We start from the raw sequence: 17060 nt of genomic DNA on the forward strand, positions 1-17060 counted from the left end.
GAGACAGACCGGCAGGCCAGCAGTGCAGGCTGCTCCGGCTCAAAATGAAGGCCTGAAGAGAGATAAGACACTAGTTTCCTTCCATAAGTTCACCACCGAGAGACTGTCTGAGCCCAAAGGTCTGCAGACCAGTTTCAATTAACTTCACTCTGAAAATAAGTCATTATTATTATTGTTATTATTCATCTTGACAGTTATCAGCAATAAATCAACATCCGTATAGTATCATCATCTCTATTAATGCATTTATTATGGTCCATCATGTGTGTGTGAAGGTTATTAGTGTGAATCCTTCCATCATCTCCTCCACAGCTGGTGCCCCACTCCAGTCCTCTTCCTGCCCCCCTCATATTTACCCCACCCCCACCCCCAAACCCCTGCCAGAGCATTAGGAGAAGATGCGGATGCACTGTGTGGTGGGGGTGTGGCAGACGGGGCACTCTGGCTCGGCTGACTGGCAGATTTGCCCGGCGCACTCCATGCAGAACAGGTTGTGGCCACAAGGCACCAGGGCTGCTGTCACCTCGCTCTCGTAACACACAAAGCAGTCCCTGTTGATCCCGGGGCCGACGCCGACCAGACCCGCGACCCCGGGGCCGGTGCTGCCTTTCAGTCGGCTCAGCATCCCGGAGCTGAGGCCCACGCCGCTGCCGCCTCCTTCGGAGTCAGTGGGTGAACCGCCGGGCAGGGAGGAGGCCGAGCAGGAGGAGTAGCCGGTGGACGAGCCGCCGGAGCTGGAGCTGGACGCTCCGGAGAAGGAGCCCCCTCCTGCGCTGCCGGACTGCAGCCAGGACAGAGTGCTCAGGGGGTCGCTCTGGGCACGACGGGCTAATGGATGATCTAGGGGGCCCACGCCTGTGTCCTGAGGCAGAGTTGGAGACAATCGTGGAGTGATGGCACCGCCGCTGAGGCCGCTGCTGTTGCGACGTAGAGGCTGCTGCTGGGAGGAGCCAGCCGTCTTATTGCCTGCCCCGCCGTTAACGAAAGGTGCCCAGATGTTGGAGGCGCTGAACTCAAAGCCCAGTTCCTCTGAAGAGGGCAGCCCTGGGGTGGAGTCGCCCCCAAAAGAGAATCCTCCTCCAGCACTGCTGGAGCTTGTGCTAAAAGGGCTAGTGGGGCTGCCTCCATCGTTGGCCTTGCGGGTGGCGTTGAAGTTTTCTGAGCTCATGCCGCCGTTGTGCGTGTGATAGGCGACTGAGGAGGACATCTTCCGGCCGGAGGAGTGGTGCATGGACATGGGAATGGCAGGAGGTGGGGAGGGTGGAGGAGGAGGGGGTGCAGAGTGGTGGCCGGTAGCCCTGGACCACAGAGACGCCCCCAGCCCCCCACTCAGGGCACCGAGACCTTCTAGACTGACATCAGTGCCGTTGGAGTGGAAGTCATTGTCTCCCTGCAGGTCAACAAAGGTTCCAGTCCGCAGGGTGATGTGGGTCTCGATCTCCTCTCTCGCCCGGTCAACGTTCTCCGGCATGCCGGTCACCTCGAACACCGGGTCTTTCTCTCGACTGGGTGTCACGATGTAGGTGTGAGTCTGCTGCTGGATGCGCTTGATAGTTGCTCCCTTTGGTCCAACAACTAAACCGACTACTCTGTAGGGCACCCTCACCTGGATCAGTGATGAGAGAAATATTTTAATGTCTGAAATCTTTATCTCAAACTACAGTTACATTTAAACCTAATATCCATTTATCTCTTTGTGAGCAGGCAGAGTGAAACAAAGCAGCATAATGACAAAGGTTTCTGTACCTGTATGGTGGTCTGTCCGGGTAAGTGTGGTGGTCCGGGCAGAGAGCCGCCGCCGCTGCCGCCTCCTCCTCCTCCTCCTCCTGCTCCAGGAGCTCCAGCTTTGCAGCGGGATGCCCTGATCATGGAGAAATGCTCCGCCGCGGAGACTATCTCACGTTTGGCCATCTCCACGTCCTCCCTGCGTCCCGTCACGATGAACACTGGCTCCTCGCCTCTGACTGGAGTCTTTATGTAGGTGTTTGTTTTGGCACGCAAGGCCTTGATCTTACAACCTGGGAGAGGCACAAACACATAAACATGAGATTATGCTTTTATAAACTTATAACTTTTATAACAATCACACAGAGAAGTTTGGTTACGTTAGGATCAACTGGTCGAATGAGAACAGCCCTTATACAGTTAGAAGTTTATAAAGTACACCTTGTTAAGACTAATGCAGCCGTCCTACAATACATCCTGTCTTTGTGAAAGTTATATTGTTGAAATGAAGTTGTTCATTTAACTGTGTGGGTGGTTTGCGTGCTGCAGTTTGTGGTGCTGTTGTGTCTCATATTTAGCTGCCCTAATTCAGGGGCGACCTGACTTTTCCTCTTGAAGGCCCAAAACTGAAACTTAAAGGTGGGCCACCGGCCAAAAGCAAAACACCTATTGCATTTTAAAGATGCAAAATGGTACGAGGACCCCAAGTACCCACAACGGACTGACTTCATCTGCAAAGTGTCCCTCTGCCTGCCATCCTCTGATGTCAAATTACTAACAAGAGGATTTTTACCTCACAAAAAACTAGTATAGAAAGCTTAACAAAAAAAAATAGAAACATGTGGGAGGGCCGAGTACAACCCACACTGATTGATACAAATGAGGTGGACAAAATATTAGAAACACCTCTCAGTGTGGTGAAGTGCAACAGCACCACAAAACCTCAAAAATGGTCATATAGTTGAATTAACAGCTTAAACAATGACTGAACTTGGGTTGCAGCAACTGTTTAAGGTATACTGTGGTATGAAAGTTGCTGATTATCATACTGTGTATATTTGCTGATATATGATATTGAATTTTTGTAATTAAAATGAATAATATTTCAAGCCTCTGTCAGGATATATTATATGAAATTATAATAAAATGTTTGTAACCCTCTTATTCCTTGAAGGGACACTACATATCATAGGCCTTTTATTATCATAAGGCATTAATTTAAACTACAGCAGGTGTATCTCAGCTAAGATGTAATCAGCTGAAAACAGTTTTGCATCTGTAGATTAATATTGAATCTACATCCCCAAAAAAATCATTAAAAATCTCAGTTTCAGTGGCCACTTTACGCATCGCGGTGCTCTTAACGCAGCTCAACATCACACCGGAGGAGCAGCAGGTATGCGGGATGAACACGAGGAGCCTGTCTGCCCAAACATTGAGTCAATATCTGCTGCACTGCTTGTGTCAACTCATGCTCCTCCAGCAGCAGCAGCATCCAGCCCCTGTTTCTTTAAATATGGACGCTCGCTCCTCGGCGACCAATCGGGCGCACAGAGTGTGATGTCATCCTGGGAAGCAGAAAGCATGGCTTTTTCAAACAAAGGGAACAATGCCGTAACGCTACCGCGGCTGCGACGGCCAGAGCAAACCCCACAACACCCCCGGTGCGTTTAAAAGTCGAAGACATATGTCGACGGGAACAAAGAGGGGGGAAAAATAAAAAAAAAAACGCGTGGATTAAAAGCGGCTCAGACGCGAGAGAGAGAGAGAGAGAGAGAGAGAGAGCCGAGCGGCAGCGGCAGACAGGAGCTGGGTGCAGGGCGTAACACCGCCCAGTCCCGTGTTTGTGCGCCTGCTTTGCCCTCCCGTTTCAGCCTCAACGATCTGCCCAGGAAAGACGCTAATAATCAACAATAAACACCCCCGCGAGTTTAAGAAACGCGAGGTCGGTGTTCAGCGCTGCCGCTTGAGATCCGCAGCGCAGAAAAGCGGCGTATTTCGGCACATTTCCTTTGTTTGGTGCAGGCTGCTAGACATGTCCAGACTCCCGACAATCTGCCGCTTTGTCTGACCCTCTCCCACCCCTCCCCCTCCCTCCCTCCTGCTCATCAACCACCCTCCACACTCACTCTTGTCAAAGGCATTGTCTAAATACTGATAATGAAATAAATTATGTACAGAAAAAGGGATGTATGGTTTTTTTTTACCCGCATTATTTTGTCATTTAAAAAGCCAGAGGAGCAGCAGGCTGTAAAAAAAGTTCAGAGACCCTCCTCCCTGTCTCAGCCACCCAAACAAAGAGCCAGCAGGCTGCATGCTGCCTGAACATCACGTCCACAAACATGGACACTTCAATTTATTCCTCAATAATAATAATAATAATAATAATAAACAGCAACTCAAAAGAGGCTTCTTACCTTGTCTCCCCACTATCTCGGCCACATGTTCAGAGCTGGGCACAGGCACACATTCAGTCATGTTGACACTTCTCTTCCTGTTGCAGAGGACGGAGCTTTGTTCCCCGTGGAGCATGGGGTGCGAGCCGGCCATGTGGTACCCGCCCGAGCCGTAGTACTCCGGGGATGGAGAGCAGGACGTGGGCGAGTCCCGGGACCCGTTGGGATGCTCCAGCATCTGTAGGTCCACGTAGCCACCTCCGCCGACACCGTTGCAGCCTTCGGAGCCGGGACCCTGGTTCCCGTCCAGGCTGTCGACCAGCCCGCCGCCTCCGCCGACACCACCGCCGCCGCCGCCCCCACAGTCCACCTTCTCCAGGGCCATGAGTGACAGCTGGTCCAGGGCGAAGCGGAGCGCCTCTTGGTGGTCCTCTTCCCGCGACTCCTGGTCTGTCTCCCGGGGCAGACCGACCCCGTTGTGCTGGCTGCTGATCACCACGTCGTGGTCCATAATCTCGGGGTGGAATAAAGGGCTAGGCATAGTCCCTCCGTGGATCTCACATCAGATCACGGATGCCTTGTTTTGTTGTTTGGGAGTGAGCTTCACCCTCTCTTCTGGAAGAAAAAATGGAGAAAAACGAGGGGGGAAAAAAAGATATAAAGTCAAGTGTTTGTTTACGATTAAAAACACACACACATACACACAACGAGGCTGGAGCTGTGCAACCGTGGGGCAGCAGATCACCAACAACCAGCAGCACACATGAGGAGTGTTGATTTGGGCGCCTTGCTTTGTCTGTTGTTGCTCCTCGTCTGACAACCGGAGACATCCAGGAGGAGGCTTGTTGTGTCGGGATCAAGCATGCCCGCCTCAACGCCGGCGAACAAAGTGTTTCCCGGCGCGTACGTGGAAAACCACAGCGACACTTAGCACCGGGGTGGGGGGGTGGGTGGGGGACACTTATACACGCCGGCAGATTCACAAAAACGTAGATTAAAAAGCAGCTAAACGAGCTGTTGTTAGCTTCAACCGCCGAGCTAACAGGCTAGTCCCACACAGTCGGCACTCAGTCACGTTGTCGACCCCTTTGTTTGGGAGCAGCGCAGCTAGCTTGGTTAGCCCCCCTGTTCTGACAGTCGGGAACTTGGTGCTCATTCACAAAAGGCAGCCCGTGTTGTTGTTGTTGTTTTACGAAAATTAAACAAGCGCGAAACCCGCGAGGACTTACTTTATCTCGCCTTTCTGTCGACGGTACTCCTTCTGTTCGCCTGTCGCCCAGTTCTTGAGGGGGGGAGAAAGATGAGAAGCAGCAGCAGCAGCAGCAGCAGCAGCCAGGAGGAGGAGGAGGAGGAGACCTGTGCTGTGCAACGCTAGGAGCTAGCGGGCTAGCTAACTAGCACGCTAAATGGGGGGCGTTGGAAGGGAAGAAGAAAAAAAAAAAAACGTCTAAAAAACGAAAAGAGGGCACTGTTGTTTTTTTTCCTTTCTCTGTCTGGAGAGTCAAAGCATAGTCCTGGGAGTGTCACCGGGTCTTCATGGGTGTCGTTTCGCCAAAGGGGTAGACCGTAGCTGAAATCCAAGGTTAGCAGTTACCTTTTTTTTTTTTTGAGTTTTTCTTTTAAAAAAACAAAAAGACAGTGATTCTCGGCTCTCTCTCTCTCTCTCTCTCCCTCTCTCTGCTTGCTGCCTGACCCCGCTCGGTTCGCCGCCTTTGTCTCGCCAGGCGCACGCCGCTCCGTCTCCCGCACACGGCACTGACGTCACCCGCGACACAACAATGGGTTCAAAGGCCACATGCAGCAAGAGGAGAGCATCAACGCAGAGCCGCCACCGCTGCTACCGCTGCTGTCACTGCCATTGTGTCTGTCAGTCTGCAGGGCACTGTTTTATCTTCCCCCCCCACACACACTCTCTCTCTTTAATGCATGTTGTTGCATCCTCGCTGCATTGGTACATGTTGTTTTTTGTTTTTTTGTGGTCATGGTTGGGTGTGTTCATCATGGCTACCAATGAGGTGTTTTTGGGTGGTCCAACAGCGTTGAAGGATGCTCATGCAGTGTGTGTGTGTGTGTGTGTGTCTGCGTTTATTTGTGCTTTCTAGGTAATAAAAACAAATTGCACAATGAACGGATTCATGGAGGAACTGTGGGTTCATGTAAACATGTTTTTTGACATATTTAAAGCATCACATTTTTTTTTTTTTGCACTAGAAATTAAAGGGTATGTTCATGTTTGTTTTCTTCAGTTTTATCTTAAAACAAAGAGCACATGGTCATATGGATGCTGAAGGAGTTAATGATCCCCTCTGTGGGCTTCCTTGCTGAACTGGGGTGAAAGGATACTGATGCAAAGAGGTGAATGAACCCAATTAAATTTTATTTATATTGCCTCAGTGGGCTTTACAATCTGTAGCGTATGATACACTCCTGAGCGTGCTTCCTGCTGAAGCCTCTTATTGGCTTTGGTTCAACCGGGACAGTAGATTTTGGAAGAGAAATCAACACAATATACATTCGAGCACGAGAGTATCGTTTCTATTTAGATGTGAAAATCATTTAATCGTCGTTTAAAAAAGAAAATACCTGAACCTTGATCGCATTTCATGGCTTCAAGACTAATTTTTCACACTGGTTCATACAATAACACATTTTAACTTAATTACTTAACACATTATGTAAATGAATGTCGACAGGAAGGTGGAAATAAAGGTTTCTTTTAATTTTAAAATTGAAATTGAAAAAGTTGTTAAAAAAAATAAACCTTTAAATCTCAGGCGCACTAGTCCTAGATCGATGTCCACCTTCAACAACCTCCTAAATGTTCACATGACAATGACAAAATAAACGACAACACAATAAACAACACCGATCATAAAAGAGTTGCATTTATTTGACAGTGACACAGTGGTACGGAGACAAATAATGAGACTTGTAATGAGGTACAGTACATCTTGTTCTGAGGTACATCAGCGTTGTTATTGTATTTTCTGGAGGGTATGCACTTTTTTTTCTGTTACTGTCTGAACTCAAATGAAGTTGGCAAAAAAAAAAAAAAAAATACTAATCATTTTGTCAATACAAAACACCATGACTTGAACTTTAAATCGATGTAAACTGAGGTTATTATGAGAAACAGCACTAAATGTTGAAATGTAAAAACCTTTTAAATCAAAACAAGCTAATTCTTAATATTCACAGCCACGAGAGCAGCTGTGTTCATGTAAACATACTGCAAACTTCCTATGCTCCAAACATAAACACACTACCTACAGTGCCAGAGTAAAATATAAAAGAGCAACAATGTTCTTGTAGAATAGTTAAAAAGAAATACACTTAAAGAGGTTCTCAACATCACACACACACACTTATCAGTCACAGACATTAGGTTTGTGTTTTAAACTTTGAGCTTGAACAGCTGTTAACTAAATGTAACACTGTGTTGTATAGAGCACCATCTGTAACTGCCATACATTAGTAGAGGTAAACATGAACTGAAACTCAAAGCACCGTTGCAGGAATAAACTGTCACATATAAAAATAAAAATAAAGAAAAACAGTCTTTGTTTTAGGTTAATGAACTCTGCAGAACGTCTGCATTTATGAACTATTTCGGTTAAAACTGTGTAAAAAATAACCATGGTGCCAGTTGTGTGAAAAATCAAAACGAGTTTACCAGCAAACTTCATGTCAAACAAGCCTGTGGGAGAGATGAGAGAGAGAGGGAGGGACGTGTTACATGTGAAGTGTACGACAATCGACAGAAAGAGATTCAACATCACTGGGAAGTTGTTTTTTTTTACCTTGGCTATAATTCCTCCTTCTCCACCTGCTCAACCTTCTCTGCTTTGCTGACTTCTGCGTCTTCGGTGGCGTCCTCTATATGAGCCAACATGTCAGCCGTAAGGGCTTCCTCCAGACGCCTCCTCACATTCTGCACCAGGTCCTCCTGCTTCCTGATGGACACACGAGGAGAAAATAAAAGGTTACACCACTGAAAACAACTTTAATATAGCAAAGACTTGATCACGACGGAAATAATTTTGTTTCAACATCCCCTGCTGCTGGTTGGGATTGTGCTGTGTGGGCTTGATATTTACACCCTCTATCCGTCTTTGCGGCTGCCAGAGGAACCGGTTGAAGGAGCTGACTGCAGCAACAGCCCGATCTTGAGCACCTGGGCCCGGTGCTCTGGGGTATAAACGTCTGATCCTCCTTGCCAGCACCTGTGCGCTTCAGTTTTGTTTAACTACCGTTTGCTACACCTACACCATCTACATACCTCATCTTGCAGTTTATTGTTTAGTTTCCTATGTTTATTATTATAAAAAAATATGAACATCTGCACTCCACATCCTTGCCTGTTTTTGTTGTGGCATATTTGCCGGGTTATGAGATGTGTCTGCTCTGGGCTACTGTAGAAAGACGGCTGTCCATATAAAAGGCTCATTCTCAAGTTTCAGGTGATTATACACATGAAGTTATGAATATTATATTTCTATTTCTGCCAATGTGTCCTCCTAAATCCTACACACTGGACCCTGCAGTCTGTTTGTTGAAGTGTCCTTGGGCAAGATACTGAACCCCAAATGGCTCCCGGTGTTTCTTCCATCGGTGTGTGAGTGAGTGTGAACGGTTAGAAAGTCAAGCCTGAATGTGTGTGAATGGGTGATACCGACTAGTGTTGTGAAGCGCTTTGACGGGTCAGTTAGACCAGAAAAGCGCTTTATAAATGCAGTCCATTTACCAATTACCATAGAATCCCTGTGTTGAAGACAATAGCAACTTTCTCTTAACAAATACTAGAACAATATATATATATATATAAAACACATACATGCTGTAGGAGCAGTGACAAGAACACTGATCTAGCTTTGTGGCTATTCAAGCTCGATGCTCCTTCTCAGGAAACTTAGACATTAAAAAGGGGCACTATGTAGTTTTGGAGAAGAAATTCAAACTCAGAATTTTAATATTTACAATATTAATGAGGTGAAAAACAAACTCATAAATATTTATTTTTTCCATAACTGAATAAACAAGCTGTTCTCAGAGGAAAATAAGGTCCCCAGAATCAGTCAGTGAAGATCTTTCTCTTCTGATTAAGACTACAGAGTGCACCTTTAACCCCACACTACATGTAAAATGTGGTTGTGTAATAATGTTTTCCCTTGAACATGTGACACCACCTTCTTTCCAGGTGTATTTGTCACAATGCAACTGCACCGTAACAGTTTATTTGATTCACAATGAACACATTCAAAAGAGTCCTGTATCTGACATCTGCTCAGAAGATGATCGTTGATGATAATGACGAACCCTACGGTCAGGAAGCTCCAGCTGCGCGGACATTTTACCTGATGTCTTCATCAGTCACTACGAAGGCTTTGCACAGAGGTTGTGATGTGTTGAGCCAGACTCCAGGGTTCTTCTCCACTGCAGCTGTGAGCTGTCCGGTGACAGGAGCGGGGCTGGTGTGCAGGGCGCTGGCGATGGCAGAAAGCAGCGTTTTATCTGAACTCGCAGGCCCAACACCTACGCAGAGGACGACAAGGAGGCACAAGTGAAGCGTCTGAAAAAATTACAGCTTTGAAGTTATTTAAAGTTGCGATATCTTTTGGTTAGCCTCACCCTGTAAGCCTTTAGGCAGATCCATAGTTTTCACCAGCTCCTCCGCGATATCAAAGGCATTTAACCCGCTCAACTTCCTCTCCCAGAACAGCTGCAGATTGAAGCAGACCAAAACCAGAATTACCACCTTGTGGCTGTACGCCTCAGCCAGCCAGCCAGCCAAGTTGCAGTTAACACCCATGTCAATCAATCAGTCTTTCTTTGTATGGCGCCAATTCACAAGGAAAGTCATCTCATGACACTTTCCAAACTGAGCAGGTCCAAACCATACTCCTTGATTCATTTATTTACAGACAACATTTGACAGTGGTGAGAAGAAACTGTCTTGTCTGTCCAGACTCACATATGTAGTGAAGACTTTGACGAGATTCAATAAAAAAGGGATTTTAAAATGTTTTCCCAGTGAGTCATTTCCAGTGAAATATGCAGTTTTAACTTAAATCATATGGTCATAAAGGAATACAGAAGACTGACGGAGAGCTTCATCACACGTTGCAACGACGATCACCTGAAGCTCACGATCATCAAAATCAATGAGCTTGTGTTTGACTCCTGCTTCAGTTTATTAAGAGAAACAAAAACAGTCAAATCCCCCTTGTGTGTTCACACGTTTGGACAATAAACTACTTGCAGGAACAGAAGTTTCCTTTCGCTCACTGGCTGTCCGTTACCATCAGTGAAGTGGTGACGTTATTGCTTCCTGAAAACAACAGAAGGTGTAGAGAAAATGTAAAGATGTGTTCTCCCCTCTGACTTACTTGTTTGGGTTGGTCCACAGCCTTCTGCGGGTCCGTCTTCACCTTGTTGTTGGGATGATTTGTCACCTTGGTCACTGGTTGTTTGAAGATGGATGCCGTCTGTCGAACTGGTAGTGTTGTGTTTAAATCAGGCTTGGACTTCAAGAGAGACAACAACGAGACTTAATAGGGAAATATTCTGATTATAAAAATATAAAACCTTTTTAGATCATGACTTCATGAAGTTACTGTACACATAAATAGTTGTATGACTGCTTTACTGTTTCTATTGTGCCAAACAGTTGCCCTTATGTAATTCTTTGGAGTGTGAAGGGACGATGTGAAAATTACAATAAACTGGATTATCATGATTCAAGAATAGTTTGAAGGAGGAAATCTCTCCTTGAGATGAACAGCAGAGATAAAAGACTGTAACTATGTCAGTTTTATAAGGCACTAAATATTCCTTCCCAGCGCTGTCACCAGTCAATCATAAAACAGCGTCTGTGGGAGAGGTTTACCAACAAAAGAACAAAGCCGTCTCTGGCAACTCTTCAGTAGCTTCAGGGTTTCAAGCCCAGATTTAGAAATGAAGGTGCGACTAAAAGGCCTTTGACAGTAAACATGTACACACATACATTATGTTACTGAGTTATCATAATATACATGAGCTCGATCATTTATCCGGACCTTGGTATCACCCGTTGTGTTTACATTAGTTGTCATCAAGATTTAGCCAATATGATGTCAGAATACACAGCAAGTTATTTTTTATAGGACCTTGGGTGCCGTCAGTCTGCACCACCACCAGACTTCCTCTTGAGAAATGAATGATTGTCTAACCCCTGTGCCAAATTTTCATTTTCATTGTTCCAAGTTTCATTTTGGCTAACAGGGCCTGAGAGTCCATTTTATTCATTGTTTTGTTTTATTTATGTTTAATTTTTTCAGGATATTTTAATTCATCTTTCACGTTCCAATTACAATGTCAGAATATTAGGAAATACACGTCAAAGGGTGTACTCGTATCATTACGCTGTTGTATTATCATCACATCGATGGAGGTCTCAGAATGACAATAATATCGTTCACCACAATTGTTTTGGGAGTATTATATCATCCGACAAAAGCAGTCACTGCCACAGGCCTGCACTAAAGACAACTATTAAAAGTTTAGTATGAATCATAGTAATTCATGAAGGACTGATTACAGACACGTCTACTGTTGCCCAGGCATTTATCAGCTGCAGCTTTATGGCAGCGTGGCAAAGAAAGCCTCTGTTAAAAAAGTCTTGTGACACATCAAAGAGTGTTAGCCAAAAGCACGTGGGAGACTCTGAAACAAAGAGGAAGACATTTGTACGGCCTGATAAGAACATAACTGAGCTTTTAGGTCGTAGTAATTATGCTAAACACTGTGTGCGTGTGTCCTGAAGTCTATAAATCAGTGCAGAACTTAATTAATCATGATTTTGTGGCAGGATGTCATTTAACTGACATGTAAGAATGAAGAAAAACTACAGTATCAAGATGTACAAACTGTAGCCGACACATACCTATTCAAATAAAGTCAAGGCTGTAAAAAAATTAATTTCAATTACATGAAAAAGTCCAAGGAAGGTGAATATGTTCGATTGTTCTACTAATTTCATAGCATCCAGAGATAACTAAAAGGACACAATGAACACTTGTGTTGGGGTTTTCCCTTTCAGATTATCCTGCAGAGTCACAAATGCCTCATAAATACCAAACACTCACCCTGATTTGATGGTTGGTGTCATAGAGATGCTTGTGCCTGCTGCGCTGCACTTTGGTCATGAGCGACCGTCCTGCGATGGCCTGGCTGGGATTCACATTTGTGTGAAGGCTGCTGCCCAGACTGCGGACTATCTGCGGCTTGTTGAAGATACGCTTAACAGGTAACGTTACACTAGAAAGAAAGACGGACAACACATCATCAGCACACAATGGACCTCTTCAATATTCAAGCAATTATGGCTTTGGACATCTTTACATGGCTTCTTGAACTAAATGGACCTCTTCATAGGCTGTAGTGGTTTTCAGAGGACACCCGACTGCATCCAAGTTCACCGATTATAATCGACTTTGCGCTTGTTTTGCTGTCAAGTAGCTCACAAACATTTGTAGTCCCTGTTGCATTTTTTGGAGCTTGTTTCTCAAGTGTAGTTGCTTCTTTGGGCTTAATCCCATTTCTCCTTTCTCTCCTGTTAATAAAGCGAAAAGGCCCAGTTTGTCCTGTTGCGGGTCTCAATCAGCACACAACCCTGTTGCTTCTGCCGGTCCCCGTCCCTCATACACAAAACCAACAAGGGTGAAATTTAAAATCTAAAAAGCGCATTTTTTTGAGCTACCCAACAATACCAAGGACACAGTGGGCAAAAAATGCGAGAAACTATTACAAAGAGAGGAAGAAATGGACTGTATCAAAAGACTATACTTGACCTCAAGTGTGGGATGAATTAAAAGCACTCTGCTGATACTGTAAGTTAAGTGTGCAGTTATAATGCACTACTTAATATAGTAAGTGCAGTTTTATCATTGAAATACCTGAGAGTAGGTTATATTACTTCATGTACCCAAGTACATTTACTCAAGTACAATACTCTTTTACATGTGGGAGGCAAATATTGTACTTTTAACTCCATTACACTTATTTGATAACTTTAGTTACTTTGCAGATTGCATCATCAGAGCCAAAGTGCTGCATTTTTTAGATTAAATTATTTTATCAGAAACTGATAATCAGAAAAACGCTGCATAATGGATCCAATAATCAGTCAGGCCAACAAACGGTCGATCCACAGTAGACAGTATATGTCTGCATGTAAGTATATGTAAAAGTTGAGTTTACTTTCGATACTTAAAGGTGCATTTGTAGTTTTGAGGAAGAAGAGAAAGATCACACAATTTCATACAGTTTTACTTTGTTTATATGTGGCGGACCCTGACACCTTTCTAGCTTCAAACAGCTTGTTTATACAGCTTGTCACACAGTGCTCCCTTTAAAGTGCATTTAACATTTACTTGAATTTATTCAACTACTAGTCAAGTGTGACTTTTGTGTAACAACACTGACTGTTCAATGATACACTCGGCAGTGTCTCCATGGTCATTTATTAATTTATTCACTCCTTGTTGGCCGGTTTGTTTTGTTCAAGTTCCTTAGATTTCAAAAGAAAAACATAAAATTACAAAGTCTAGTGTGTTTTAAATGCAAATACATTCTGGTATACTGTATACAGAGTATAAATTAACCAGGTGGCCTCTCTCCTCATGTGAAGTTGCCTGTTTGGGGTTTTTTAAGAGCCATGAGTCGCTTCTTTTGGGCTTGTTTCTCTCACAAGACCTGGCAACACTGCTCAAAAGGTGCCGAAACAGGACAGGTGTGATGACAGGGGAGTCAGGAGATGTACACCCGCCCACGTCATCGTTACAAGGAGGTGCAGTCAGCTAAAGTGAGTGAAAGTAGGTAAGGTTGTTGTGAAGGTTTGTGGGAGGAGGAGCAGCTTCGTAACACAAACGACTCGCTGTCTTTTCAGGCACCAACGTGTGGAGAGTAATTACCTAAGCAGTCATTTAAGGGTCCTGCAGGCGGATAAATGAGTGTTAAGCAACAGCATCTTCTTCGTGTCGGGGTCTTAACAAGCTTAACGTGCTTCAGCTGAGATTTTACACCGTATTTACAGCGCTGCTGTAACTGTGCCTCGGCCCAACGCACCGCAAGTCAAGCGTGTGTAAACAATGAAACTTAGCTAGCTAATCAAGCTAGCAGCGCCGTTCACGTCCGTGTAGCAGCAACCAGCGTCATTAGCGCCGCTGTTTAAAGCTGCAAGTTTCCCCGCGTGGCGTACTTAAAACTATCTGAAGTCCACGTGTGAGCTAACGTAACGAAAGTTGAGATAACCACGGCGTGTTCATTAGCTAAGCGCCGCTCTCAGATGCAAAACAGTCGCATGCATGCGTGCATTTCCTGCAGAGAAACTTTCATTTTTCAACTCCTTCGGACTCGTTAAACGTTTAAAAGTCCCACCTTTTTCTCTCCATGGTCCCGGTCGGTTAGCTTCGCTCGCTCTTGGTGGTGGCTTACGGAGGATGAGAAGCCAGCTAGCTGCCTGTTAATGCTGTCATAATAATTGTCCGAGGCTGGTTTGTTATCGATCCCCGCTGTCTGTCGGCTGTCTCCCGTCAGGAGCCTCCGCCGCCGCAGATCACTCCGCCGGACTCCAGACAATCGTGAGCGAAAAACACGTCCATCCGCCACGCTCGCGTTAACTAGTCCGAACAGGATGACGTGGTCTGCGGTCCAAACTCGCGCTGCCGCGGCTGGAAAGTAACTAAAGTCATATAATAATAAGTGGTTCGAGTCAATTTGGTGAGTTAAAGCAAAGATATCATAATATATAATAATTATAAGATTAAAAAAGTCAACATTTATCTCATGTGTTTACAATCCTGACTTTTTATCTCATAATTATCACTCTGTATCTCCTAATTTCGACCTTTTATCTGATAATTATGACTTTTACCTCATAAATTTAGTTTTTTTATTGATAAATGTAACTTTCTATCCCATAAGTTCAATTCATATCCCAATCTTAATACTTTTTATCCCATAATTTCAGCGTTATGTGTCATAATTGACTTTATATGTCATAATTATGATTTTTTCACATAATTTCATATTTTTTCGGCTTTAAATTATATAAATGGGCTTAAACATAAAATGTACAAGTAAATTATAGCCTACATATATTCACATGTATGTATATATACTGTACACTTTGGAACGACCGATTATTGGATGTGATATTCAGCATTTTACTGATTAATCTGTTTTCTATTTCTATTTATTGCACATCAAATAAATTAAAAACTCACTGCTTTGGCTCTGATGCAGGATGCAATCTGCAAAGTAACTAGTGACTAAAGTTAAGAATAAATATATTATATTAAAAAGTACAATATCTGTCTCAAATGTAGTGGAGTAGAAGTATAAAGTATTCTTAACCAAAAAATTTATTAAATCAAAATGAGTACATGATGAGTACTTTTACTAGTTATTCTTAGTACATTTTGCCGATTATATCTCTTCACTTTTTATAATTGTATTCCTGGATTTTATCTGGTTGAAGGTGTCCCTTTTACATTATTGTAAACAACTTTTACTTCTACAACAGCAACAAGTGTGTGATTTATAATAAATCTGTAACTCCACAGCAACATTTACCTTCTTCACATAGAAATATCTTAAAAAAACAGATACACAATCCAAGAAAGATAGCCTCACCGTGTAAAATTAAATGCTTTTTAATTATAAACAATGTTTGGCTGCTTTTAAGGGTTTTTTATATCACTGATGTTGGTTAACTCAAATATAAAACAGCCTATCATTTTTTATTAATAAAAATTAATAAAAAATATTTAGAGATGTAGAATGTAAAAACAAGAGGTGTATCTCATGCAGCCAGTGTAGTTACATGATACCAACATGATTTTGAGTCAATTGATCACATGACCTGGGAGCTATTGAGCTAAAATGCTAATATTTGCATATTATCATCAACTTGTGACATACCAATAAATCAGAGCCACATTTCAGTAATCTGACACCAAGAAAACTGTAGCAGAACTCCACTGATGGGGCTGCATCAGGAATTTAAAATCATTGCAAGTGAAATAACTGCACACAACCACAACATGGGACAAATCTCACATACTTTACTTGTTCCCCAAACAACATAACATGACAGATTTATCCATTTGTGATTCAGGTTTGATCCACAAAACACAGGAGACTGAAGATTCAAATAAATATCTGACCCCAAACTAAGAAGGAAAAAGAAAACAAAAGTCTGTGTATCATCTGTTTTCCATTCACTTGTTCAGTGGTTGAGGAACGTTGAAATGCCATCTCCAGGTTGCAATTAATAAGGATGATGGTGGCGAACAGTTCAGTGTTGACTTGAGCTGCAGGATGAAGAAGACACTTTACAGTGACCTGGCATGGAACTGGGCTGGAGCGCACGGTACCAGCGGCAGCGGTTCTTGTTCAATGTTGAAGTCTTAGTGTTAATAAACAGCAGCGACCTGACGGGGAAAACGAAGCCATTAGGTTGTAGAGTAGAAACAGTTCTGTTATGTTGTCTAGCATGAGCCTTTCACGTCAACACACATTTGTCAATAATTGATTGTTTTTTTATTTTCACAAAGGTCACATATCCTGATCCAACACTGTTCGCAGACACCATCACTGCTAAGTTTCTGTGCCAAATAACTAAGCTGCAGAGTGGTCGAAAGGTTTTTAAAGGCATCCCAGTCTCATTCGAGGCTGCAACCCGTGGTCTTAAAATAGGCGACTGTCCTGGATTCAGGTCTCCTGACACCTGAACTACCTGGCATTTTGTCTCTGAACCACTTATTCTCTCATCAGTGCCCGCTGTGTGCCATCACCACCACCGTCAGGCTTCATCATTGAAATGGTGTTGATGAAACTATATTGATAACTCTTGTCTGACATAAAAATTGTCCAAAAAAGTGTTTCCTCTGCTAAAAA

At 43.8% G+C, this 17060-nt stretch overlaps 2 protein-coding genes across 6 annotated transcripts; both read right to left on the bottom strand.

Moving 5' to 3' along the window:
• Positions 1 to 231: 231 nt before the first annotated feature.
• Positions 232 to 5852, bottom strand: LOC311266791 (RNA-binding protein MEX3B). 5 transcript variants are annotated; one of them, XM_084369328.1, is made up of 4 exons: positions 5351 to 5852; positions 4143 to 4733; positions 1747 to 2018; positions 232 to 1606 (listed from the first exon to the last, which is right to left on the bottom strand). In XM_084369328.1, exons 2-4 carry the CDS (start codon positions 4660 to 4662, stop codon positions 389 to 391), a joined length of 2010 nt encoding a protein of 669 aa, XP_084225454.1. In that variant the 5' UTR covers positions 4663 to 4733; positions 5351 to 5852; the 3' UTR covers positions 232 to 388. The 5 variants fall into 5 exon arrangements, with proteins under 5 accessions (XP_084225454.1, XP_084225452.1, XP_084225455.1 ...); XM_084369326.1 differs by having other exon boundaries at positions 4143 to 4736; XM_084369329.1 differs by lacking the exon at positions 5351 to 5852 and adding an exon at positions 4913 to 5306 and having other exon boundaries at positions 4143 to 4736.
• Positions 5853 to 6990: 1138 nt separating this feature from the next.
• Positions 6991 to 14714, bottom strand: LOC311266802 (methyl-CpG-binding domain protein 3-like). The gene is made up of 7 exons (XM_084369350.1): positions 14538 to 14714; positions 12245 to 12416; positions 10508 to 10645; positions 9750 to 9840; positions 9476 to 9653; positions 7922 to 8074; positions 6991 to 7818 (listed from the first exon to the last, which is right to left on the bottom strand). Exons 1-6 carry the CDS (start codon positions 14549 to 14551, stop codon positions 7927 to 7929), a joined length of 741 nt encoding a protein of 246 aa, XP_084225476.1. The 5' UTR covers positions 14552 to 14714; the 3' UTR covers positions 6991 to 7818; positions 7922 to 7926.
• Positions 14715 to 17060: the final 2346 nt, after the last annotated feature.

The sequence above is a fragment of the Pagrus pagrus genome, assembly GCF_965226575.1.
Source record: "Pagrus pagrus genome assembly, chromosome: 12".
In the NCBI taxonomy this organism is placed as follows: domain Eukaryota; kingdom Metazoa; phylum Chordata; class Actinopteri; order Spariformes; family Sparidae; genus Pagrus; species Pagrus pagrus.